The sequence below is a fragment of the Mytilus californianus genome, unplaced genomic scaffold (assembly GCF_021869535.1).
Source record: "Mytilus californianus isolate M0D057914Y unplaced genomic scaffold, xbMytCali1.0.p SCAF_7, whole genome shotgun sequence".
Taxonomy (NCBI): Eukaryota; Metazoa; Mollusca; class Bivalvia; order Mytilida; family Mytilidae; genus Mytilus; species Mytilus californianus.
The window spans coordinates 15971539-15998273 of record NW_026262723.1 but is presented as its reverse complement, the minus strand read 5'-3'; the positions used below and the strand labels follow the sequence as shown (position 1 = coordinate 15998273).

Below are 26735 nucleotides of genomic sequence, written 5' to 3'. Positions count from 1 at the left end.
ATCATGAATATATTTGAACAACACTGACAGGTATGCCTTGTTTACAACACTGAGAGAAAGTGTGCCTTTCATCAGTTTTACAGCCACTGGGCTTTGATCTGAAACGGTCATTTTGATCATTGACATGAAATATCATTTGCTTAGACGTCATTTTTTTTATAATACATTATTCATTATACATACACATTATTTGAAATACTAGCGATTTGTTTTAACTGGAGACAAAGTTGACTTTCGAGAATTTTGACAAATCCTTGAGAATTTTGGTGTTTCCTTCTTTTCATCTTGAAAATGTAATTTTCTTTTCATTTGCATTTTGCATGTTTTGAATTGGGAAGCACTGATAACTCTTTAGTAGACACTTCTGGTGAACAAAGATAATCTTAATTGTGGATTGTTACACATTGTTGTCAATATAATGGAACTTTATGCGACTGTCATACAAGTGAGAATGTTCAGCTAGCTAGAAAACTGGGTTTAATCTACCATGTTCTACATAGAAAATGCGTGTACCCAGTCTGGAATATGTCAGTTGTTTTTCATTCGTTTGATGTGTTTGAGCATGTGTGTTTGCCATTTGACTAGAAACTTTCCGATTTTAATTTATTTTTAGTTCGGTCTTTGTTATGTGTTTTCATTGTTAATCATTGGGTACCAATCTACGTTAATTTGATAAAGACGAAGCTAAAATCATAATGCTCAATGGAATACAGATATCTTTAAGGTTTGTATGCAAACTTGGACACAAAAAAAAAGAAATCAACTATTAACAACAATACAATATATGTTCTATGCACGGAAAATGATAAACATTAATGTGATCAAATTCACACACTGGTAAACCAATTTTAATCTGAAACGGTCATTTTGATATGATCAGATCTTAAGACTAGACAATAAATTCAGAAATTATTATCACATTTTCAGTCTTTCATTTTAATTCATAAAATTATCCACTGCCGTTAATTCAGAACTGTTCAGAAAGTGTGCTTGCAGTCAATTATGATTTGTTCAGTTAAACCTTTCAGTTGCTGATATTAACCTTCACACATCAACAAACTTCTGATTTGTCTGAAAAGCTACTGAACAGTACTGAATTAACTTCAAGTGAATTATTTGAACAGTCTTCAATTTACAGCAGTAGCTAGTTCAGCCCTAAAAATTGACCAATAGTCTTAACATGAATTATTACTTCATTGTTCACACTTTTCAGATAATGCTCAAACCGAAATAGCCATTTCGGAATAAGAATCGTTACCAGTGACATGATTTAAAGAATTAATTCAACCAATGCCGTTGACATATTTGTATTCTAATCTTTCCAGAATGTGTCACAAGCCAATTAGTCAGCCAAGTATCCAATGGTCTAACACTTTGTCATTGAAATTATTTACATCGCCCATTGCTTATTAATTTTGTGTAAAAGAAATGAGCGCCTCAGTATTCATTGTTTGCAATCTGAGTTTTGTGTAGAAGAAATACACGCCTCAATACTCATTGTATTTAATCTGAGTTTTTGGTTTTGGTTATTTACCCCAAACTGCAATATGACTAAGGCATATTTGCAGTTAATGTGCCCTGTAATGACGTCAGATGCAGATATTGTGCTCTGTTGGTCATTAGCAGTTATTGTGCCCTTTTAGGACGTCATAAGTTTTCGGAACAACAATGAAGGACGGAGAATGTGTTTACGAAATTAAGAACACTACTACTACTAAAAGAAAATCTCACATTGACATTATAACATTCAAGGTCTACACATTTAAACAGCTCATAATGAAGTTATAACAACAGAGGGGAAAACCTGCATGACCTTGCCAGACGAAATACTAAATTTCATTCTACTTTTTTAAGCATAAGTATAATATGTGATAAATAAATTGTTATTCATATGGGCCATGGTATCATCCTTTGATCCATATGATCCTTGGGCTATTATGGAAGTCTCAGGATGATACCGGGGTCTATTTATTAAAAGACACATTATAATCTATCATTATTTACTTTTGCACATGCAGGATTGTCATCTTAATCATTTTTTCAGAAGAAATAGTAGTAGCATTAATCGTTATCAAGAAGACAAATTAAACAATGTAACCGTTTTTTCTTTTTCTTCATAAGGCTATTGCTGTCTCGCAAATTTAAAACCAAAGCCTCTTTTTATTGTGTTAAAAACATTATGTCGAAGTAATGATTCTCCTCATACTGTGTTATAACGAAAACATTGAAATGAATTATCAATTGCCAAACATGTTATGATTTTTTGTCAACAAATCACCATATTGATACACATCCAACTTCTAAATTCTCAAAAAAACAAAAAATGAAACCTTACGCATAATGTCTCACCTTTACACATATCTTCATTCTCATCAGATTTGTCATTGCAATGTGTGTATTTGTTACATAGTTCTGATTTATAAATGCATTGTATGCCATCATTACATTTCACTTTGTCGTTGTCACATTCCCTTGCTGCAAAAGTTTTGTTATTCATGTTTACGCAAATATGTTTGTTTTTACTTTGTATATGGTACGCATGAAACCATTATAAATAAATTCATGACATGCAATATCTAGTTTTAGCAAGCTTACATTAATAACAAATGTCGTTTTAATATGTTTTTAAAAACCGAAGAAAATTGTTAATTTAAATACCAATGATCTCCATTATTGATTTTGAAAGTGTGATAACCAAGATCATATGTATTACTTTCTTTTATATATGATATTTAAAAGGATATGTAGATAAACTAACTCAAACATATTGCAGTGAAAATTTGCAGAAAATCTTGTCTTTCGGTACTGGTTATAGCAGTGTATTTGACGAGTGCATTTGCTTCATTTAATTTGATTGCATGTCATTTCACGTAAACCTTTCCTAGTCAACTAGCTGTCATTTTAAAGAGAATAAAAACAATAGCTTAACCTTTTTGTATCATATTCCTACCTTGCTAACATTGAAAAAAAAAGATGCAATATGTCTAAAACCGATTATAGCAATCCATTAAACCAATCTAAATTTCTTAATTTCTATATTTTTTTTAAAGATCTTTATATATACTTCATATATTCATTTGTTGTACATGTATTGTTTAAAGAACAACTAGCCTTTTGATGAACTATGTAGCCTTGAAATGGTGTAAATTTGCCACTTAAACGCGTATAAGTATGGTTTGTCCTCTTCTTCTTCTGTTGAAGAACAGGGGTCATTGCAGACTATTTAAAGTTCTGTTAATTGCGAAATAAAATGGGAAATTACCACAAACATGTTACAGTGTGACTATTTTTGAATGTTGCGTTTTGTGTAGGAGAAAGGTGTATAGTGTAAATGGTATTTGGTGTGTTATTTATGTGTGAAGTTTACACCATTTAAAAACTTTCATTAGGCAAAAGAGAGGCGAAAGATGCAAAACAATAAAAAAAACGAAAAAGTATGCATCAATATGTAGATACAGAAAATGGTGCAAATAAGCAAGAAAGAAAACAATATTCTCGTACAATCTGCGTGTTTCTGCATATAAACATATTGTATACACGTTGCATGTGTTAAACATCACATATTTTTTTGCAAAACAATAAGAATGTTGAGACGAAAAAGACAACCGCTTCAGAATATACCTCTACAAACGTCCGGATCTTCATCTGATTTATCTGAACAATCTTCGTAGCCGTTACATAAACTGTATTCACCGATACATTGCAATCCATCAGAACACTTGTGATTGTAATCACTGCAGCTATAATCTAGATAAGTATATACATGTATGAAATGCAAAATACTATCAAATGATAAATTCAGGCGTGGGAACAATTTGTTACTTCAAACATATACTTATTTTGTGCCGCTAAAAATCAGTTTGTGTGATTCCAATGGGATATATTTATACATTATTTTTTTTTAGTTTTGTTAAACTGAGTTTGTTCCACCACTGTCTCTGTATACACATCGGACACATTATTGTATCTAGTAACAGCATCAATTTTAACATAACAAATATAAAAACGCGGATATATTAACATGCCAAATGTTTAGATTTTTTTACAAACCTGTTTGTGCATTTTCCATTGTTATTCAACGCAAAATAATTATCTAAGATACCTGTGACGATATCATTTCGTAAAGGATCTCTTTTGTTTACTTTTTGTACCTCGAACTTATTAACCCGGTGTAGGTCTTTAAGTTGAGGTCTAATTTACTAAAAGTTAACCGAGCATGACAAATTAGACACGCCCTCTTAGAATCAGGGGGTCCAAAAAAGGGACCAGGGAAAACAGCCAGCGAAATACCAAAATTTTCAATTTCAAAAAATCAAAGTGCTTTTGGTTGAAAAAATATTTCCAGTCAATAATCAGACGGTTTTTGAGTGGAAATACAAACCTGTCCGAAACCGAGAATTGTTGGCTGCAATAGGAATTTATTAAGAAAATAAGTCCATCATATCTCATTTACTGATAGTGGCAGCTATTGATTGTAAATTCATGTCTTTTTGTTTTTGGCATTCATCTTCCGTGGAGAAAAAAGAGTGGACTAATAGCTTAACTTACGATTTTGATCATTGTTCAACTTTATTCTAGTTCGACATGCATACGTTTTACCTCAAGCCAATGCTTTATCTTATTAAAGTGCCACTCTAGAATTGTTATCATTTGCTTCAGGTCGATCCACTTTGCATCTTGTCGTGAATATGCTTGACATATTTGCCACTGGACATTAAGGAAGCAATCAATTGATAATCATGATAATTGTCTCGTACAGTTTTCAAACTTTAAAGTGGAAATTTTAGCATTTCTTTCTTTATTTTTCTATTTGCAATTTTTTTTAACAATAAATAACGTAGTCCACATCAGGTGTTGCATTGTATCCTATCCATCCAAACTAGGAGGAATTAGGGGTGGAGTGTGGGTTTGGGTGTGTTTTTTTTGGGGGGGAGGGGGGGAGAACAGAAAAAAAATTGTCATTGAGTGGCAATTACTCATATATTGAAGCGTACAACGACGGCAGTCTCTTCTAGGTGACACACTTTGCTGTGTCAAGTTTTTTTTTATATCTGGTATAGTTGCTATAAAAGCAAAAAGGGATAAAAAAAAATGTGGGCAACAATTTATATAAGGATTCAACTTATTTTGGCCGTTTCATTTATTCTTTAGATATCGTCTTACTGGTCGGTTTTGTTATTTAAAGATTTTTTTTCATCTACAATTGTCCTTGCAAAAGGCAAAAAAAAAAAGTGTTAAAATCAGCCAGGCGACTTATTGGAAGATTTAGCTGACCTTTGTTGTTTTTTAGAGATTTTGATCTTATAACTTGTGCGTAGATCGTATTTCCCCCTCAAAAAGTTATTCGAATTGTTTTTGAACGTGTAGACAGCGTGAAATTCTCCTTACGCCAGACATTGGATATAAGTCATTTATATTTAGACCGGACGAAGCTGTGTATTAATACATCCGAACGGCCAAAGATGCACCCCTTTAACTAGGGTATACTGTCGGACGGGAGAAGTCTAGAGATGTCAATATTTCTATACCCAAGTCAATCCTTTGGTTTTGAATAAAAGGAGATAAGGGCATGGCATACATTAATGCGACAGCAACCCAATGACACAGACAAATCAAAACATTAAGAGTCAACATAGTCTTTTTTAAAAGAAAGATGCTTATACAGAATTATAGGCTCAAAACCGTCCCATGACTAAAAAATACGGATGTAATTTAATAACATTTACGGTCAAAGATATCCCAAGAGGCACATTAGATTCAATATAATTTACTGTTAAAGATATCCCAACTGGCACAAGTATTTTGTTGAAAAATATCACCTGCCCTTTTTTAATTTCGATCGGTGGAAAGTAAAGAAATTGTAATATATACTAGTAGAAGAAAAAACACTTCACTGTATAGTGACGGTAAAAAAAAATGATGAAAATTACAGCATGTACAGAATCTAAACCATAATGAACATTTACCTGAATATTGTGATTAGAAGTTGTGTTTTAATAACTAATTGTTGGAAGAGTTTACTTACTGTTTTCGTATGGTCTGGCCTTTACGAATCTTTTTCATGATTACTGATAGTTTAAAAACATCAAATATATATAACAAGTAGTTTTTGTTTAGAACATCCAGTGGTCAGTTGTAAATGAGGTATGTATCGGGTTTTAATTTTATTCATTTATAAAATTTATAAAATAAAAATCGTAATTTTGAAAAGTTGGAATTCAAAAATATAAATTTACTCTTTACTTTTATAAAACTATCCTATGGTGTTATTTTAATGGTAAACAAATATAATAAATAAATAATTAAATGATGTACTGCCATTTAATTGGTCCGTTTCCAATGCAATTAGGTAACTGTTATTTGTATATATCAGATTGAGTACTCTTTAACTATCATTTAGGTTGAATAAATTTAGACTCGTCCAATTCAGGGGAATTAGGCTTCTGCAAGTGTGTTATTTTTTTTTTTTGGCGTACTTTTCTTGTGTTTTTGGCGGTTTGTAAGTCAGTAAAAATTCAAAGTTAATATTGACATTAAAAGATCTCCTCACAAAAAGGGCTGTTCACATCTCAACATCCCTTTTTGTTCGAAGGTCTTTAAATATCAATATTGACTTATCATTGAACTTTTACTATTACTAAGTGGCCGTTTTTTTTTAAACACTTGCAAAAATACCTGTTGTTTGTTGATTTTGATTTATACTAATTTGAAAATTCTATTGTATATTAAATATCATACTCAGTTTGGTAGATATTCTGTGTATTTAAAATAAGCAGCATATCTTCTTCACGATAAAAAATAAATAAATCTCTTTTCGAGAAAAAAGTTAAACAGTTTATTATTAAAGTACCTTGACAAAAGCCTGGATCTTCATCTGACTTATCGTTACAATCTGCATGTCCATTACACAAACTACCTTGTTCTTCGACACATTGTTGTCCATCAGCACATTTCCTTTTCCACTCAGGGCAAACATATGCTAAACATAAAATTCAAAACCCTGATTGTTCATATCGGACATGATCTTTGATTATATAAACAGTAATCGTATTGTTCTATTGTACAATACTTCAAAGTACTATTTTATTTACATTGTGACTTTATGTATACACATTGACAAATTTGTGTTCTCTTTATTCTTGTATAAATACAATTATGGTTACACAATTTTTTGGATCGACCTATATATAAAATATATATAGGTACATGCAGGTATCATAAAACAGATAATGTTCTGAATCAATTGTAAACCTTTTCGTCAATTTCTGCATATTGACCGTGTATACAGCTATTACATTTGTATTATAATTATGAATATGGTAACTTTTGGTTGATGCTGACACAACTTCTTGTTATACAAAATATCCTGAGATTTTTGTAACTACTTTCTTTAAGTGATGGTTTAATACATGTAATATTTGACCTAAAAAGAGGAAACGTTGTCAACTCGAAATTAACGAGGACAATTCTTTGTAGTCAATGTGTGCCAATATCGCTGTCATTTAAATAATACAATCGTCTTTAGTTTACATATTTAATGATTTATAATACCGCCATATGATATATACTACAAAGTACAAATATTGTAATGTATGATTGATGCAGACAAAATTATTATACAAACCTTCCTGAGATATCAAAACCACAAATGTGTAATGACAGTTCAGTACTTTGACTCATAAGAAGCACTCTAAATTTATGCAGACAAAATTATGTAGTCACATCAGTATTGCTGTCGTTTGTATTTTACAATCCATAATGAGTGAACAAATTTACCAATTTGTGATACTGCTATTTGATTTTTTGTAACTGCAAAAATGGTCATTTTTGGTTAATTCAATCTTATATTTTTCTTATGCAAACCATCCTGATATATAAAATCGTTTGATTTTCAATGACGCTTCAGTATTTTGACAAAAAAGAGTAAGTGCTAGCATTCTAAATTGATGCAGACAAAAAGTTATAAGACGGAATTTAATGTTTAAAAATTGACATCGTAGTTATGAAAGGAAAGTTTATCTGAAAAAGGCTTATGTTTATCTGAGAAAGTATAAATCAGCAAACGCAAAATTCTTTTCAATGGTATATGATTTGTTTTTTTTTATCTTGGTATAGTTAGTTAGAATAATTTTGACAAAAACATTTTTCAAGTATTTGATAAAATTGCTAAGATTCGTGTTTTGGAAAGGGATTATGATTATCTTTATCACTTATCATTTTGTTCTCACCCGTATCAACACCCCAACTGAACTCGACGTTCAAGTCTTATTCTAAACACTAAAAAACTACAACATTTAAATTTTCAATTTTTGTAAATAAAAAAAGAAATTGTTTGGATTTACCTTTGCACATCACTCCTTCTTCATCAGAACCGTCTGAACAGTGTTTCGTTCCATCGCAAAAAGTAGAATTATGGACGCATTGAACACCATCCGCGCACTTGACCTGGTTGTTTTCACAAGGACGAGCTGCATAGAATAATTTAAAAAGGTATGTGGTCATCATTAGTTCTTACATTATTAACACACTGATGTTGCAACTCCGACAGGCAATGTTGACCTCAGGCAGATAAGACTTTAGTCTGTATTTAATAATCTGACCTTAACATGTTTTGTTGTTATGTTCCTGATGAAGGTAAATTCAGAAAGGGGCTTTATACGCGTATAATTGACAAATTGTTATTTGCACTTTAACACTATAGTATGTTGGTTTTGTTTTTGTTTGCTGTTTGTATTTTATGTTTGTTTATGTTTTGATAACAATAGAAACTCGTTGATGAGACAAATCTACACCAGAGATCAAATGATGTAGATATCAAAAGCTTTAAGTCACCGTGTGACCTTGAACGATGAGCAAAATCCATTCCGCATAGTAAGTGATAAAAAACACAGAAAGTGAGAAACAAATAAACGAGAACGCCTGTTTTGTTTGTTTGTATTATCAAGCAGATATGCTGAGTCTTATGTATATATTTTTTAAAGGTTAAATCGTTTTACAGCTTGACTTATGAAACAAGCAATTATGGACGTCTTAAGTTAACCTAAATCAAATATCTTTTGAAATGTTATTGTTTGAAGATTATCAAATTAATGCAAATACTGTAAATTCAGAAATTATTGCGTGCATTTATTATTGCGATTTTTCAAAAATTGACAAGAATGCGAATTTAATTATTGCGATTTCAGAAAAATCTACATACAGATCTATGTTTTAGTTATCAAAATGCGAGTTCTTATTATTGCGATACTCATCTAGTCGCATTATTCGCATTAATAAAAACCGTTCTGAATTTACAGTACCCTACATGACCTTTTGTACAGGTATATACCTTTACACATTTCTTCATCCTCGTCAGATCCATCTCTGCAACTGGTATATTGATTACATAGGCCTGATTTATAAATACACTCTATGTTATCCCTACATTTAATTTGATAGTCTGGGCACTTATAATCTAAAATTAAAAGAGATTAAACATAGATAAAACTTACAAAATAATTATTTTTCTAGAAAATTTTCGACGCACCACTATCGTTATAGAAACTGTTAAGATATATTATAATGAAAATATTCCTTTCTTCTCGTGGTTTGCATTTATTACAAAATGACAAATTGTTTTTGTCTTCCAGTATAATTTTTCATTTACCACTTTGTTTGCAAGATTACTACTATTTTTTAATATTAATTACTTAAAACATGTCCTTCATACGAAAACATGAGAAATAAAATCTGACATTAAGAATGGTTCGTTTTTAATACAAGTTTCCTGATGATTGCTTAAAGCAACAATGCGTACGATAACAAATGGCTCATATTTTCTTATTAAAAGTTCCCCATTCAAATATTTTACAATAACCAATGTTCGTTTCTTAATCGAACAAAACACTACACATATCTTCAATCCAAGTAACAGCGGAAATGAACAATCGACATTTCATTGTTTTTATTTTCTTTACAAATTATACATAAATGAGTGTGTTTCCTTAAAAAATAATAAATAATGCGCCGAGTGGGCCTAGCTCAATGTGGTGCTAAATTTAAATTTTGAAATCTACATTGCACTCCTTAGATTTATTGTATTCTTACCATTACAGACTTCGGGTGATTCATCAGATGCATCTTTACAATCCGGCCAACCAGAACATAGACTATTTTTATGTATGCACTGGATACCATCCTGGCATTTGATCTTATCTTCACCACAGTCGAAATCTTAATAAAAATCTTAGAATTATTCCCACGTCAATATTTTTCACTAATGACAATTTTGTAGCCCTGATTTAAATACATATCCAAACTAAATATATCTAAAAAGAATGATCATACTGCATGAAATGCTTAATATAGTAACGCAGTAGGAATAAGGTGCACTTTACAAAATAAAATAATGTAAAAGAAGGAATGTTGTGTATCAGTATGCATAACAATAAATTCTACGCGCAAAGACTAATAAAAAAAAAACAAAATGAAAACACGACGACCCTGAGAAATGGAAACAAAATTTCCATCAATGTATGATATAAACAAACGACATTGAATGCTATGTTCTTGTAATGAAACAGAGAGGCGTAAAATACTAAATATGACATTAAAAAAAGTAAAAAAAAAGATATGACAATGCAATGGTAAAGTTGAATACTGCATAAAACGACAAAAAGACTTAACAACATTATACAAAACACAACATAAAATAAACTAAAGACTGACAAGTTCGTACACTATCAAAAGCAAGAGGTGATCTTAGTGTTCCGGAAGGGTACGCAGATTCAGCTTCACATATGGCATGGGTCGTGTTGCTCTTTTGAAAACAAAGCCAGCAATAAGTCTTATTTAAAAAGGCACATTGAATAAAAAAAGGTTGTATATACGTAACCCATTAACTCAATGCCGATAATGTGGTAGTTTTAGCAGTATATTGTTATTCTTATTAGATTTTCAGTATATTGAGAATTTGAATATCAGTTACCAATACGAGGCTTGTTGTCAAAGAAGCGCTAATTACGAGACTCAAGGTTCTTATGTTGTCAAGTGACTAACATTTTCAAAATATCCATATAAGGACAATCTTGAAATTGACTTGTATATGTATTAGTATGATATTTTCATGAAATACAAATTAAACCGTTGACTATACTATCAAATCGGTAGGTAGAGGACATGTTAATGTGGGTTTAGATGTGTCAACGATCTGTGAAATCTCCTGAGGTCAATGGACAATTCGGTTCCGAGTTGTTAAGACCGGGTTAAAAATATTTGACGTCACAATCCTTAAAACACAAGCATTATAAAGAGCTTATCGCAGAAATATAGGGACACAGATAGTAAGATAACAATGATTAAAAGTCCAAAAAGCAGTTTGATAGCATATTTATCCCCTGAAATTCACAGAACAACCTTAAACATGTAAAATAACATAAAAGCATGCTAACAGCGATTTTCGAATAGGAATATACACACCTGCACATGTCTCTTTACTTTCGTCGGACTCATCATTGCAACTTGCATATCCATTACAGAGGCTATGCGTGCTAATACACTGTAAACCATCTGCACATTTTACGAGACCTGGTGGGCACTGAAAGTCTTTTATAAAGTATTTGATTTGTATTATTAAAATAAGAAGATGTTATGTAATTCCAATGCGACAACTCTCAACCAAAGACCAATAACATATACATTAACAATTACAGGTCACCGTACGACCTTCAATAATGAGCAAAACCTATACTGCATAGTTGGATGTAAAAACCCCGATATTGCAAGAAAAATAACGGCCTGATTTATGAATTTAACAATGAACAAACGGAACAAAATATGATATACAGAAACAAACAGCAGCCACTGATTTACAGGCTCCATACTGAATTTTGTTACTCATTCTTTGGTTTTCTATGTTGTTTTGTGTACTGTTGTTTGTCTGTTTGTCTTTTTGGTTTATTTTTTAGCCATGACGTTGTCAGTTTATTTTCGACTTATGAGTCTGAATGATCCTTTCGTATCGTTCACCCCTCTTTAGGTACAGATCTGAGAGGTACTGACAGCTGGCTTAAAGCCTAAAGCAACTAAAAAAAAAGATAATATTTCTAAGACTATTGAACTTTTAATGACAATAGTAAAAGGAAATTCTTTAGCTGACTTTGATATATGTGTTAAATGTAACAAGTTAATTCTAATCAAATTTCGCTACGATGTAATTTTCTGTCATTGTGTTTGAAATAAAAAACGATGGCGTTTCATTAAATATATGACCATTTCGTGTTACAAACAGATAATCAAAAAATAGAAGATGTGAATTGACCATATTTAAACATGTTTAAGTATATGAACAATTTTACATTACTATTTTTCAATAGTGAAATGTGTAGAAGGAAGAACACTTAAATATTTCATCAACAAAACTAAGATATGTCTTCAAATATTTCTTAACACAAATATCAAAATTGAATCCCATCAATTTGGCCATTTGAAACAGAAAAATGTGTTCTGGCGTTAGAAGTTATGTATACCCTCCTCAGAAGATTAGGAATCTATATAAGCTTAAATAAAAACTCATAATGCATAAATGTGTAAGATATCCGCGAAGCAGTATCCAAATTTAAAATATAGCTTTCAAATTAGTGTAAAACAAGCTGATGTCAGAAAGATAATATTTTATAATAAACATGATCATTGATGATACAAGTATGACATGTATGAGATGGCATCATCTGGGAATAGTTTACTCAGACTGACCATAATAATTACGATTATTTGTTATTCTATAGTCGTATCAGAAATCATAAATTAGTTCACTCAGGATGTTATGTATAGAACAAATGACAGCAGCATTGGTACACAATGGCCATGATGACTACAAACTATTCTCCGAATCAATTTAGAGTGCCAGCATTTCTTCTCCGTATTACAATATCGAACCGTTACTAAAGTCAGTAGTTCAAGATGGTTTGTATAACAAAACTATTTGAGGGCATCATCCAACACTGACATGACTGATTTCATTTGTACTTTAAAATGAAATGTATGAGAAGTTCTCTTCTCGGAATAGTATACTGTTAGTACATTATGTCGGGTAATTGGTTTTGTTGGTAGCTTAACGTCAAGGAGCAAATACTTCATTCATGTTTAGAACGAGTATATCTTTTCAGACGTCCCAGATATCATACATAATCGGTAAAGATAATTCTGTCGAATTGACGAGACGGTTCATATTTAAACAACTGTTACACCTAATATATCCGGACACTGTACAATTTTCTTTTGAACATTTTGTCAAAAACAGAATTGTTAATTCAAGGTTAACAAGGTGAATTACGAGGAAAAATCTATGTAATGCATAGAGTTATATTTAGGAAGAGACTGTCAAAAAAGGGGAAAGAAAAAACGTAAACAATGATGTCCCATCATATAAAAATATTTTTCCGATGCGTTGGATAACCTTTCTATCCACCTTCTAATAAAATAAAACAAACTTTCCTTTCTTTTATGATAACTGAATGTATATTTGTCGCTCACAAGCGTGTAATTTTATAACCATTATTTAATGTTCGGGTATTTCACATCCAATCTTTTATGGTAATATTCTTTACAAAGCACAAAAATGTCAGTATTCACCTCAAAAGCTAACAAAACCTTTAAACAGACTTATTAAGAAGGGATATAGTTACGATTTTGTTGTCAGGTCATTAAAGATTGCATATTTTGGCTTTAATATTGATTCACTTATAGGGTCTTTGCATCGGAATTAAACACATTTATTTTAAAACCAGTTGTTGGTATGACACAGGTTATCTTCTTCTCATATATTTTATGACGGTATAATACTAAACCCCTAACAGGAGGGATTGTGCCTGATATTCATATGATGAAGACATAATCTTTCAATCAGTTTAATTGAGGTCTGGAGCTGGCATGTCAGTAACTGCTAGTAGTCTGTTGTTATTTATGTATTATTGTCATTTTGTTTATTTTCTTTTGTTTCCTATTCTGACATCGGACTCGGACTTCTCTTATACTGAGTTTTACTGTGCGTACTGTTGTGCGTTTGTTTTTTCTACATTGGCTAGAGGTATAGGGGGAGGGTTGAGATCTCCAAAAACATGTTTAACGTCGCCGCATTTTTGCACCTGTCCCAAGTCAGGAGCATCTGGCCTTTGTTAGTCTTGTATCATTTTTAATTTTAGTTTCCTGTGTATAATTTGGAGTTTAGTATGACGTCATTATCACTGAACTAGTATACATATTTGTTTAGGGGCCAGCTGAAGGACGCCTCCGGGTGCGGGAGTTTCTCGCTGCATTGATGGTGGTCTTCGGCTGTTGTCTGCTCTATGGTCGGGTTGTTTTCTCTTTGGCACATTCCCCATTTCCATTCTCAATTTTAAGAATATGAAATGAACAAAGAAATTTGTAATGTATATAATCTTGATAATATCTATACAGAGTCTAACTAGTATAGTAATTGGCTATACCGGAAAAAAAGAACAATGCGATTATTTTTTACACAATAAAAGCTCAGGTCTAATATGAAAAGTCTTAAACACGGTAATCTGTCATAACCAGACCGGTCATCAGGTCTGGTCAGTAACAGACCTGTCCACGGGTCTGATCTGGGCAGACCTGTCCTCATGTCTGGTCTGGGGCAGAGCTGTCCCCAGGACTGGTCCATAGCAGACTTGTCCACAGGTCTGATCTGGAGCAGACTTGTCCATAAGTCTGCAGCAGTCCTAAAAAAGCAGACCTCGGTGTGGTTTACTAACGACGAAGTTAATTTGCTTGTCTGCATATTTATTCCATGAAATACACAGAACAACCTTTTAATATAAAAGAATGCTAGCAATGTTACCTGAATTGGTATATACAGACCTGCACACGTCTCTTTACTTTCGTCGGATCCATCCTTACAACTTGTATGTCCATTACAGAGGTATTTCGTTCTAATACACTGTAAACCATCAACACATTTTACATGATCTGGTGGGCACTGAAAATCTTAAAAAATGTATTTTAGAAATAGGAAAATTTGACTTGTTTATATGGACCAAGGCTCCGTGTTGAAGGCCGATCTTTGACCTATAATGGTTTACTTTTTACAAGTTGTGACTTGGATGGAGAGTTGTCTCATTGGCACTCATACTACACCTTCTTATTTCTATTTGAACAAAATTGGCGATCGAGTAAACGGCAATTTTGTTCTTTTATCATAAATTGCAGATTGCTAGAATGTTTAATCAAAATAAAAGATGTTTGACTAATATGATAATAGTCATAGAACCGTATTTTCAAAAATTGTATCGCAACATTAATCAGTGTTTTAAAAAACGATATTAAATTGACAAGGTTGTACCTTCGTAAATTTTACGGACGCCATCACGAGTTGGTTGACCGTTATGGAATAACTGTTTCACAGATGACATCGGATATGTTCCTTATGTCGTAACTACAATACCCTCCATTTTCACGAATGTGACTTACCGAATTAGACTATTTACCGGATTTGTAATAACATAAGCAACATGACGGGTGCTACATGTGGAGCAGGATTTGCTTACCCTTCCGGAGCACCTAAGATCACCTCCAGTTTTTGGTGGGATTCGTGTTACTTAGTCATTGGTTTTCTATGTTGTGTCATCTGTACTATTATTTGTCTGTTTGTCTTTTTTTTTTTTGGCCATGGCGTTGTCAATTTGTTTTCGATCTATGAGTTTGACTGTTCCTCTGGTATCTTTCGTCCCTCTCTTGTAGGTTGTATTTGTTGAATTATTCGTGAATAATTGCTTTTATGAACTGTAGCAGAGAGTCTGAATGCCCCTTATAGTTTATATACATTACAGCTGAGTTTTTTTTTCGTTCGGAACTAGTCAAATCACGCCGTATGTTTTATGACTTTGTTTGTTTATGTTCTGTCCCTATAGTTGTGTGGTCATGAGGAGAATACTACTTTGTTGGATGTGGAAGGTGTGGAATGGGCAGTCAAATTGGTATAAAAAGGAATGCCGACATTTCAGAAGATTAGAGCATGAAAAGTGTATAGACAAATTTTTGTATAAAGGGGCACTAGCTACGAGATATATAAGAAAATCAAATTATGATTTGTTTGCTCAATCATTAATTGTGAAATAGTGAAACAATAATTCGATTTTAGCAGCCAGTATGGTTCAGTTTTGTAAAAATAAGCTAAGAAACATCGATGATGAATAATTCACTTGCAAGTGAATAATTCGACCTCATTGAATCCGTATTCATGTTAACTTCAATTAAACCCCTTAGCAAGAGACTTATGCGTTTTCAGTTATTAAGAGAAAAGAGTGTCAACGTTGAAAGTGAAACAAAGGTTAATCATTTGATTGACTGATTCGATCCACAAAAAATCATTCTTAAACAGGTAAAATCGAAAATAAACTTATTTTTTAACCTATAACATGAAATCAAAAAGACATAGAAAAATACAATTGCACAAGGTCGCTATATATTTATAACAATGTTAATGTTTATATCGTGTTATGTGACCGTCGGTAGTTTTCGGAATTCATCTCGATAGTTAATTAGATAACGTCTAGACTAAAATACACACGAAATTCTGCTATACATTATCTAGTATATGCATTGTTTACTGTTTATTTAATACTTATTATAATTTGGATGTGTGTTTTAGTATGTTATATGTTTTCCAAGTCAGGAAAATGGCCATTGTTATATTATAGTTCGTTTCTGTGTGTGTTACATTTTAATGTTGTGTTTTTGTTGTGTCGTAGTTCTCTTATATTTGATGTGTTTCCCTCAGTTTTAGTTTGTAACCCGGATTTGTTTTTTTTTTTTTCTCAATCGATTTATGAATTTCAAACAGCGGTATACTACTGATGCCTTTATAAATCAAATATGAGAATTAAAGTCAAATCGGTGCACATGATTTTGACAGCTAGTGCCCCTTTAACCATGTAATAATTGTAAATTGTATTTATATTAACTTGTATATAATAAGTATGAATTTTTAAAACTCTATTTTATAAACTTGTGCTTGTCAAAAACTCCATGACACAATACATAATGAAGATTTACATTTTGCGCTTAAGAACCAACCTTTGCATATGTCTTTATCTTCATCATCACCAGTTTTGCACAATTCTTCTCCATTACAGAGATCTTTTGGTGAATAACATGCAATACCATCACTACATTTCTTTGTTTCATTTGGACACGTTCGATCTGTTGAATTGGTAGAAACAGTAAGGTGACTTAATAACTACAGTGCAGCAATTCGCCTTTTTAGAATCTAAAGGACTATGGGTAATCTCATTGTTCGTACACCAAAATGAAAATAACGTTACCTCATTGGTTGAATTTCCATTGTTTAGTACATTATAATCCATTCACAACGTTTTGGTGTACGCTTTTTACAATATCACTCAGAACGCATTAGATTATGAAACGGCGAATTACAATATTAAGTTTTAAAATAATATTACTATAAACTGTTGTAGTAGTACCAGTCTAATGACTTGATAAACGTGTTACTATACATAGCTTTACTTTGACTTAACCGAATTTGATATTTCCCGTCACAAATATAACACTTGCCATGTCAGATATGCATGAGTTCATATTTTTAGTTCAATATGGTTTCTAAATGAACTATCATATATGCAATTGAATATGATGAAAATGAAACCAAAATAAGCACAATCATACAGTAGCAAGGTTTTCGATCATGTTTTTTTTAAAGAAATCAATATTTATTTCGTATTTTCTAAATAATAATGAGCCTACACCCTTTAAAAAAATGCACATATGTTGCAGTAAATTTAATAGCTTTATTGTTCTTTACTTGTTGACACTGTTCTGGTTGGAATTTCATTTGATAAAAAAACCCGCATGTTCTTTATGGTTAGATATTGAATACTTCAAACAAAATATTAAAGGAACCTTTATTATTTTCTAGATAAAACAAGACACCACAATATTATGTCAATTTTGAAATTATGTTATCCAGCAATAACTCACTAAAAACCATGTACTTACTTATGCACATTTCAGGATCGTCATCTGAACCATCTTTACAGTATGCGCCGTAGTCACATAAAGTATATTCAGGAAAACAATGTATCCCGTCTTTGCATTTCATTTCACCTTTTTCACATTCCAATTCTAAATAAAGCCAAACAAATAAAAAAATAAATGGGTAAATAAAGGCAACAGTAGTATACCGCTGTTCGAAACTCATAAATCGATAGAGATAAAAACAAATCCGGGTTACAAACTAAAACTGAGGGAAACTCATCAAATATAAGAGGAGAACAACGACACAACAAAAACACAACATTAAAATGTAACACACACAGAAACGAACTATAAATAACAATGGCCATTTTCCTGATTTGGTACAGGACATTTTAAGAAAAAAATGGTGGGTTGAACCTGGTTTTGTGGCATGCCAAACCTCCCGCTTTTATGGCGACGTCAAACACAACACCAAAACGACAACATCACATTACAGGACCACAATACAAATAAATGGGAGAACATATAGGACAAAGAAACACACGAATAATAAATTACGTTTTGAATATTCTATTTCATAAATTGTATGTACAGAATAATAATATTACACTCATTGACCGGGTTTATTCAGTTGACATCCAGTGAAGTTTGATAATAATTTTAATGAGCACGATTGCACGTTTGTGCTACTTTCTAAAAACAAACGCATGCTTCAAGTAGTAATTTCGTTAAACAATAATGGCTTGTCGTTTTTTTTATATATAATTATAAGTCATTTTGTTGAAATCCCTAATTCGATTAATTTCTCAAAATGATTAAGGCCATTAAGTATGTATTATTGAAAAAAGAGAGGAAAAAAAATGCCCTGTTTTTATACAAAATATGAATTATACATTTTCGTACGTCATATGAATTCTTGCAATGCATTCTTTATCAATGGAAATAGTGACGTCACAGATCATTCTAACTAGTATGAAAACCCATAACACGAGAAAACGCAATGGAACAATTATTTTATAAACCAATTACAGATTTCCGTTACAGCTAAACATTTAACCTTGGTACCTCTACATAAATCCTCGTTTTCATCCTCCCCATTGTCACAAGTATTCCATTTATCACAGAATTGCCATCTATAAGCACAGCCAGAACCGTCTGAACATTCTCTACATTCTCCTGGAGGAATAATGTCCGTCGACCCACCTATTTAGGTATAACGAGTATCAATTACAACATATCTTAACTTATAACAACGCTTTCATTCCACCAATGTGAAATTTCCGTGTGTGTTGCAAACTTCAAGCAACGGATGTTTATATAGTATATATGTAAGACACCGATCGACGTCCGGTCTCTAATTGACGTCTGTTCCTCAAATCGACGTCTAAAGCTGACGTCACAATAGAATAAGATTCTAAATGGACGGCCATTTTTATGCCCCTCTAATCGATGTCTTTTTTTGTTGTTTTCAAATCGATGTCTAATTGTTCGCTTCCTTTATCGACGTTTGTTTTATGAATTTGCCGCAATGACATTCGATAACGTAGATCGATTGGATTAGTTTCTATCAAGATAAATATTAATATACATGTATGTGTTATAAGATATCGTTAGGTGTCTTGTTGTCATTTGTCGACGTAAGTCATTTATTTTGTTTAATCGATTCTTTTTGGAAGAGACTGTGTTGTTCCTTCTCATACGTCTATTAAGTCAGTACGATTGGTAATGTATAAAGACAATAAGTTTCTTAGAACAGATTTATATAAAGACAAAACAGTACAGATGATATAATTAGAAATCAATTTAATAACAATAATTCTGTGTCGAATTTGAATCGTCCTTATGCAAATGAATATCAAAACATTCGTTACCTATGTCAGGTTGGAAAAAAAGTCTATGGAATGTCTTTAAATGTTTAAAAATTAGGTTGTTATAAAAAAACAAACAGACCAAAATTCATCTTCAATTCGTATTTAAATGTTCCAAAATCAATTAAAGTCTTATATATGTACATGTATACCATGTATACTTGCAGTAATTTATTATTTATTGATCATAGCCATCAATTAGAGAAATTACAATCGGTCGGACGTCCTTTTGGCAATACATGACGTCATATTGGCCGTCTATTAGAGGATCAAAATATTAGACGTCGATTTGAGAAGGTGACGTCAGATTAGGACATCGATTTGAGGAACGGACGTCGATTAAAGACCAGACGTCAATCTGAGTCTAACATGTATACTTATTTGCTTGACTGTTATATATGATCACAGATATGTTCTATTTGTTGTTGTAATTCAGTCATATCCTCGATTGTGAAATAACTAACTTCTTATTTCACTGATTTGTTACTCGAAACCAGTTATATTACGATTGGTATTATTTGGACTATGCTTTATATGTGTGTGGGAATACATAACTATCGAACGTGTACGAATATATTCCTCTATTTCTGGAAATCTGATAAAAATATCTCAATATTCCAATCTCCTGATATCAAATGTTTTATACTAATGTGTATAGAATCAACTAGTTTTAACAAATTTAAACCTCTTTTTTATATTCGTGTTTGTTTAAATAAGAAATAAGTAATTTTAATAACTGTAAATTCTTTCATTCAATCTAGTTAATTTTCTTCAAATTTACTAAATGATATCGTTTTCAATTTCAAATGGTCAGAGTGTTTTTCCGGTCTATTATGCTAGAATCCAAATGTTGTAGACCCATTTTGTTTTAATAAAAAGAAGATGTGTTATGAGTGTCAATGTGACAACTTTCAACCCAAGTCACGATGTGCAAAAAGTAAACCATTATAGGTCAAAGTACAGCCTTCAACAGGGAGCATTGGCTCACACCGATCATTCACCTATGAAAGGTCTAAAAAGACTGATGCCTAGTTTGGTATTGTCCAGAAATGTTATGGGCCAAGTCATAAGATAAAGAGAGGGTAGCAGCATTAACTCCCAAATCTACGGTAATGACCGATTGAATTACTATAAAATTTATTGTTAGATGATTAATGACACAAAAGACGTATACTGTGCATTTAAAACAAAAACTTTGAATACACGATCCGTGATGCTTGTAAAATGATAGATTACATCCCAATGTTTGAAATTATCACATTGTCCAATAAACAACCATCAATACAGAAGTTAATTAACCATTGACCTCAAAAACATTATAAATTGTCTTTATATTACAATTCAATGTGTGTCTCAGAGATGATCATTAATACAGGTGTTATACAGAATGCCGGTTTGTAAAGAATTTTTGTTGGCCTTAATACAGGATTATTTTTGGTTGAAGGTGTCAGATAATAAATACATTTATTAAGTAGCAACACATGATTTGTCAAAACAATTACGCCAGAGAATAATTTTGACTAAAAATGCCACTTATGATCTCCTATGTGTAACAAATGAAGACTCTTTCTGTAATTTTTTCGTACATCAGTTACGTCATTTTAATGTGAGATAGTTTTGTCGGTGAATAACTAAACAGTTCATCGCATATTATCATGCGACAATCCTTGCATTGAAATGATAATTGACACAAATAGTTCATATTGATCATGTTATGTATGAGTATGCTTACAGACATTTTGTTCATCAGTCACCTTACTTCGACCAAATACGATTGTACTTGAATATGATACAGTTATAATATGAAAACAACCATTTTAGTGCAACCCCGTATATATATACGTTACCTGTTATTGCAGTCAAAAACAACACAACGAAGAAAAGATAACTTTCCATAGACCTGTGAAAAATAAGTTTATACATGTTACATGATAAAAAAACTATATCAACGTAGCACACGATTCGCATGCAATGTTATTTCTTAACCAGCCTTTGTCATAATTTGTATTATAATGTATATATACCGATTTTACTTACACTAAAACAGTAATCAATTCGTGATACAACTGATACATTGTAATAATGTACACATTAGAAAGTGAAACAAAACTTAAAACAATTCGAATACATGAAATGATAAAGCTTTCAAAATTCAAACAGCTATATTTTGTAATATAAATAAGTCTGTCTTTTTTATTTTCTGTTATAATATAACATGTTTTGCTCTTGAGCTTATGATATCATAACTTAGCTTAATTGGAATTGTCCAATGAATAATACGAGTGAATATCATAAAACATTTAACATCTATACTATAATCTATACTTTTAAATGAGAAGACTTCATTTTGTGTGTCGCTTCCACAATAAATTAATTATCATGCCTTTGTGTCCTAAAGGTACCATGCATAGTCGCATTTGTCATCCTCGCTTGTGATTATTCCGTTTGTGTTATTTTGTGAGGAAAACGAAAATAAAGGCGTTCGGATGTTGTTTCCGTCATTGGACAAGACCGCCGTTCAAAACTGTTTAAAATTACACATAATGAACATAGGTACTTGGGGGGACAGGACATTTTTTTTTCGCTTTTTCTGTATACTATGAACATGATGAACATACATATACTATAAATAAAGTGTACATTGTATTTGCTATTTCCTATCATTTCAAGTTTACTATCAACGGCGGTCATATATTATATAGAGATAATAGTATGTGTCTGTTAACAATATACAGAAAAACGCAGAAAATTAATTGAAATTAAATAAAAAATAAAAAAATAAAGGATTTTGAAAAAAGGGGGAGGCTAAAATAAATTTCGCTGTCCGCAAATATTTATGACTTTTGATACTTTTTCTTGAAATTCTCCAGTCATAAAATATTTTACAAAAAATCATCCTACAACAGTTTACATATTTTCAACTACGCTCTAAATGTCCCCGATTTCGCGGGTGTGTTCCAGTAATTAGTGTAATCATGTAAAACAAAATATTAAATTACCATTAAGATGTACGATTCAGTTAATCTTTTGATGTTTTTGGTACAGAATCAGAATATCACTATCACAACTGTAATTAGCTTAAGGTTTTCGGATATCAGAGAAAAAATACTAAGGATATGTTTACCAATAAAATATTCAGTTGTGTTTTTTTTAAACTTGATGTCTGTTCTCGATTCAGTGTTAACAGCATTTTTTTAAATGAATATATGGATGCAAATTTACACATTGTTTAATCTGAAATGTGTTTCACAAGTAAAACTCCAAGCCCACATTAATGTGCACTTTTTATAGTCATTGTATAGTTAAAGATGTCGGATGCTCTGTTTTAAAATCACGATAAAAAAAGAGGAAATGGTATGATTGCCAATGAGAAAACTCTCCACAAGATACCAAATGACACAGAAATTAACAGCTATAGGTCACCGTATGGCCGACAACAATAAGAAAAACCCATACTGCTAAGTCAGCTATAAAAGGACCCGAATTCACAAATGTAAAACAACTCATACGAGAAAACTAAAGGCCTAATTAATGTACAAAACATGAACGAAAAACAAATGTGTAACACAGCAACAAACGACAACCACTGATTTGCAGGCTCCTGACCTGGGACAGGCACATAGATACATAATGTGGCGGGGTTTAACAGGTTAGCGGGATCCCAACCCTTCCCTAACCTGTGACAGTTGTGTAACAGTACAATATAAGTAAGAACTGTAAAAATCAGTTGAAAAAGGCTTAACTCATCAGAATGATACAAACTGAAATACATCTAACAAAAACAAAAACTTTTTTGGTAAGTGTTCTTAATTAGCTAAAATCAATAAAAAGTCAAGACATACATGATATAAAGAGTGGCGAAAGATACATGAGGGACACTCAAACTCATAAGTCGAACATAGACAGACAATTCCATGGCTAAAAGAAAAAGACCAACAGACAAACAATAGTTCATAAAACACAACATAGAAAACTGAAGGCTGAGCAAGACGAACTGCACAAAAAGATATGAGTGATTTCATTTGCTCCCGAAAGGGTACGCAATCCTGCTCCACATGTGGCACCCGTCGTCTTGCTAATGTTAGTATAAACCAGGTTATAAATCTGATTTGATTGGCAACATTCTGAAAAAAAGGGTTGTACATTGTAGTTACTACATTAGGAACTTATCCGTTATTATTTGTGAAACGGATTTTTCATTCAACTCGTGATGGTGTTCGTAAAACTTACGAAGGTATGATTTCAACTTCACCACTTGTAACTCTTACTTTAGAAGCTTCCTTGTGAACAGAAACCCACTATCATCGAAATTATGATAGGAAATGCAAGCCCTGAAATACGCATCAATTGGGATATATATTCCCGGTATATATGCGTTGCTGGAATGTAGCTACATAGAAAAGGAAAGTTCCCAATTGGAAAGATAAAATCATCTCTTTTAGTTGTAAAGTTTTGTTTTCAACCGACACTCATTGTTAATGTAAGTCAATATATGAGACAGACTTAAATGTATCTGTTGTATCCTTTGATGGGACAGATATGTTCAACGTACATGACGTAGTTACCAAATTTTGAATTATTTATATAGCGGAAAGTAATTTTTAAGGATACTGTTAACTTCTATTTCCCTTTTTCCTAAGAAGTAAAAATTATGTCATTTGCATTTTGTGGAGTACATGACTGCTGGTACTGTCTTGGATTTACAGTATATCCGCAGTTTGTTTGCCAATAAGTAGAAAATAAAATTGACACTTGTAAATTTGTATCGAGCTTATTTATCATCCTTTTGGCATCCAACTCGGTTGTTCTGCGATGGATGTTTGTGTTTTTTTTAGAACAAGCATTGAGACACATCATCATGTGTTATTGGCTTTAGAATAACATTTAACAACTTGTGACATTGATTAATAGCTTTTTCCGTCAATGTTTTACTCAGATTAAATTATAATATTCGTTGAGGTTTGCTGAACGTCCAGACTAAAAAAAATCAAAATCATTTTGACTTAAAAATGATAAAATGTATACTTACACTGTGTAGAATAGACACTTACATTCGAAAAGTGAATATGCAAGTAAATCATAAAGTGAGTAGGAGACGAATTTAAATGTTAACAACTAATTACTGGCATTTCAAAAACTGCCGATCATCCTGGTTTGAAACACTTATCTCTTTATTAAACAATTTCCTTCATTACATCATTATCCACCTTTTTAGATATAATTATAACAATAAACTTTCAAGTGTCACCTATGATGACCATTTTTAAATATTTATCAATTTAATTGACGATTCAGAATAGAAAAATGTAAAAGATAGTTTGACATAGAAATAACCTGGGATTGATGTAAAATACTTATAATGATCACCATTGATTTGACTATTCATTATTATAACTGCAGTTTAAAATCTGTGAAAATATATTATGATCGTGTGCATGGTATTTTTTTTTAATCTATTTCTAATTAAAACAAATATCCGTTTAAAAATTTCCATTATTGTATGTTATATTTTATCAGGATGATGTATATGACCTAAAATTAACATTTGAATTTATACTGTCATGACTGTTGTTTTGATTTTGCTTTCCATTCTTTTTAATCGAGCGGTTCTAATGAGTCGTATAATATACAATACTAGTATGGCCTGTCACATTTTAATTCTTCACTAAAAGTAACCGTCGAGTAATATTGACAAAAAGATATTTGAACTTTGATTAATAAAATGTAATCTGTAATTGTTCGCAATTTTTCGTTATTTATATTTTGTCCTTAAAACAAATGGATAACCTAAATGCAGTACATGCTACTCCCACAAATTTGTCAATATAACGAAATTATAGGAATATGACTCGGTTGCTGAAGTCGAGCGCTTGGTTTTGTCGTATTTTTATCGACTTCTCCTTTATAAAATTACCATCATGGAGATTGGTTTTGTGTAAAACATTTTGAGCAGTAGGTAATAAATAACAGAGTATGTTTGTGGGTACGATTCGAAATGAAAATGTATGGTAGATTCGTTTGTTTATAATTGTTTACTGTTTGTTAAAAGGGTTAAACAAGTAATCACTGTGGATGTATGTGTACTCATGGGGAAGTGGTTGTCTTGGTTTCCATGAGTGCAGGCACATCAAGGATGCAAAAGTTAAAGAAGAATTTTTTGTTGAATGAACTGAATGTGACTTTTTCCTTTGTAATACTAGTTATTTCAAGCATTCCTGTTAAGTTTTGTTATAATCAGTTCAACAGTTTACGAAAAATCTAGTATAATGTAAGACGAAATCTACAGCGATTCGAGCAAAATTTCTTCTAAAAATCCAAACCTAGCCGCATCATGATAGAATATACTGTGGACCAATAAATGATCAAATATTTATCTCATCGGCCTACAAACAGTTGAATATGATACAAAAGATGACTTTAGAATGAAAAATACTACTAATAATGGACCTCTTTGTCTTCCTTATAAGGTCTCTTTTGGTCCATTTATACCTTTCATTTCCTCAAAATTTCAACATTTTAGGTCAATAAGCAAAGATTTTGGGGTTAATTACACTCATTTATGATAGAAATATTATAATAAATGAATAATTGAAGTAATCAAGCTGAATGAACTATCCATATAAAAGTTTACTGTCTCCAAGGAGGTTTCAATAAGTCCTTACGTAAAACTTAAATTTACGCCGCGTTCCAGAGAGGGACATGAAAAGTTTCTCTTTTAGTCAATAATTTGTTGTTACTGCTATAGAAAAAATTTCATTTATTTATAATTAAATATTTATTAAAGTATTTCTTAGGAAATTTTTTTCTATTATAGCAGAAAATAAGAAGTAAAAGCTCCATAAAACACTAAGTATGGCTTGTTCTGTCTACTAATAT

General features: G+C 31.7%; 1 protein-coding gene across 4 annotated transcripts in view; it reads right to left on the bottom strand.

Annotated features, from left to right (window-relative positions):
- LOC127708932 (low-density lipoprotein receptor-related protein 2-like) overlaps positions 1-26735 on the bottom strand; it is a 423265-nt gene that overhangs the window by 70093 nt on the left and 326437 nt on the right. Inside the window, exon 14 of one of the 4 annotated variants that reach the window (XM_052214131.1) lies at positions 2350-2475. The exons of the other annotated variants lie outside the window; for them this stretch is intronic. Within the exon in view, the coding sequence (XP_052070091.1) occupies positions 2350-2475 (126 nt within the window). The remainder of the gene's footprint in view (positions 1-2349; positions 2476-26735) is intronic. 4 annotated transcript variants of the gene reach the window in all.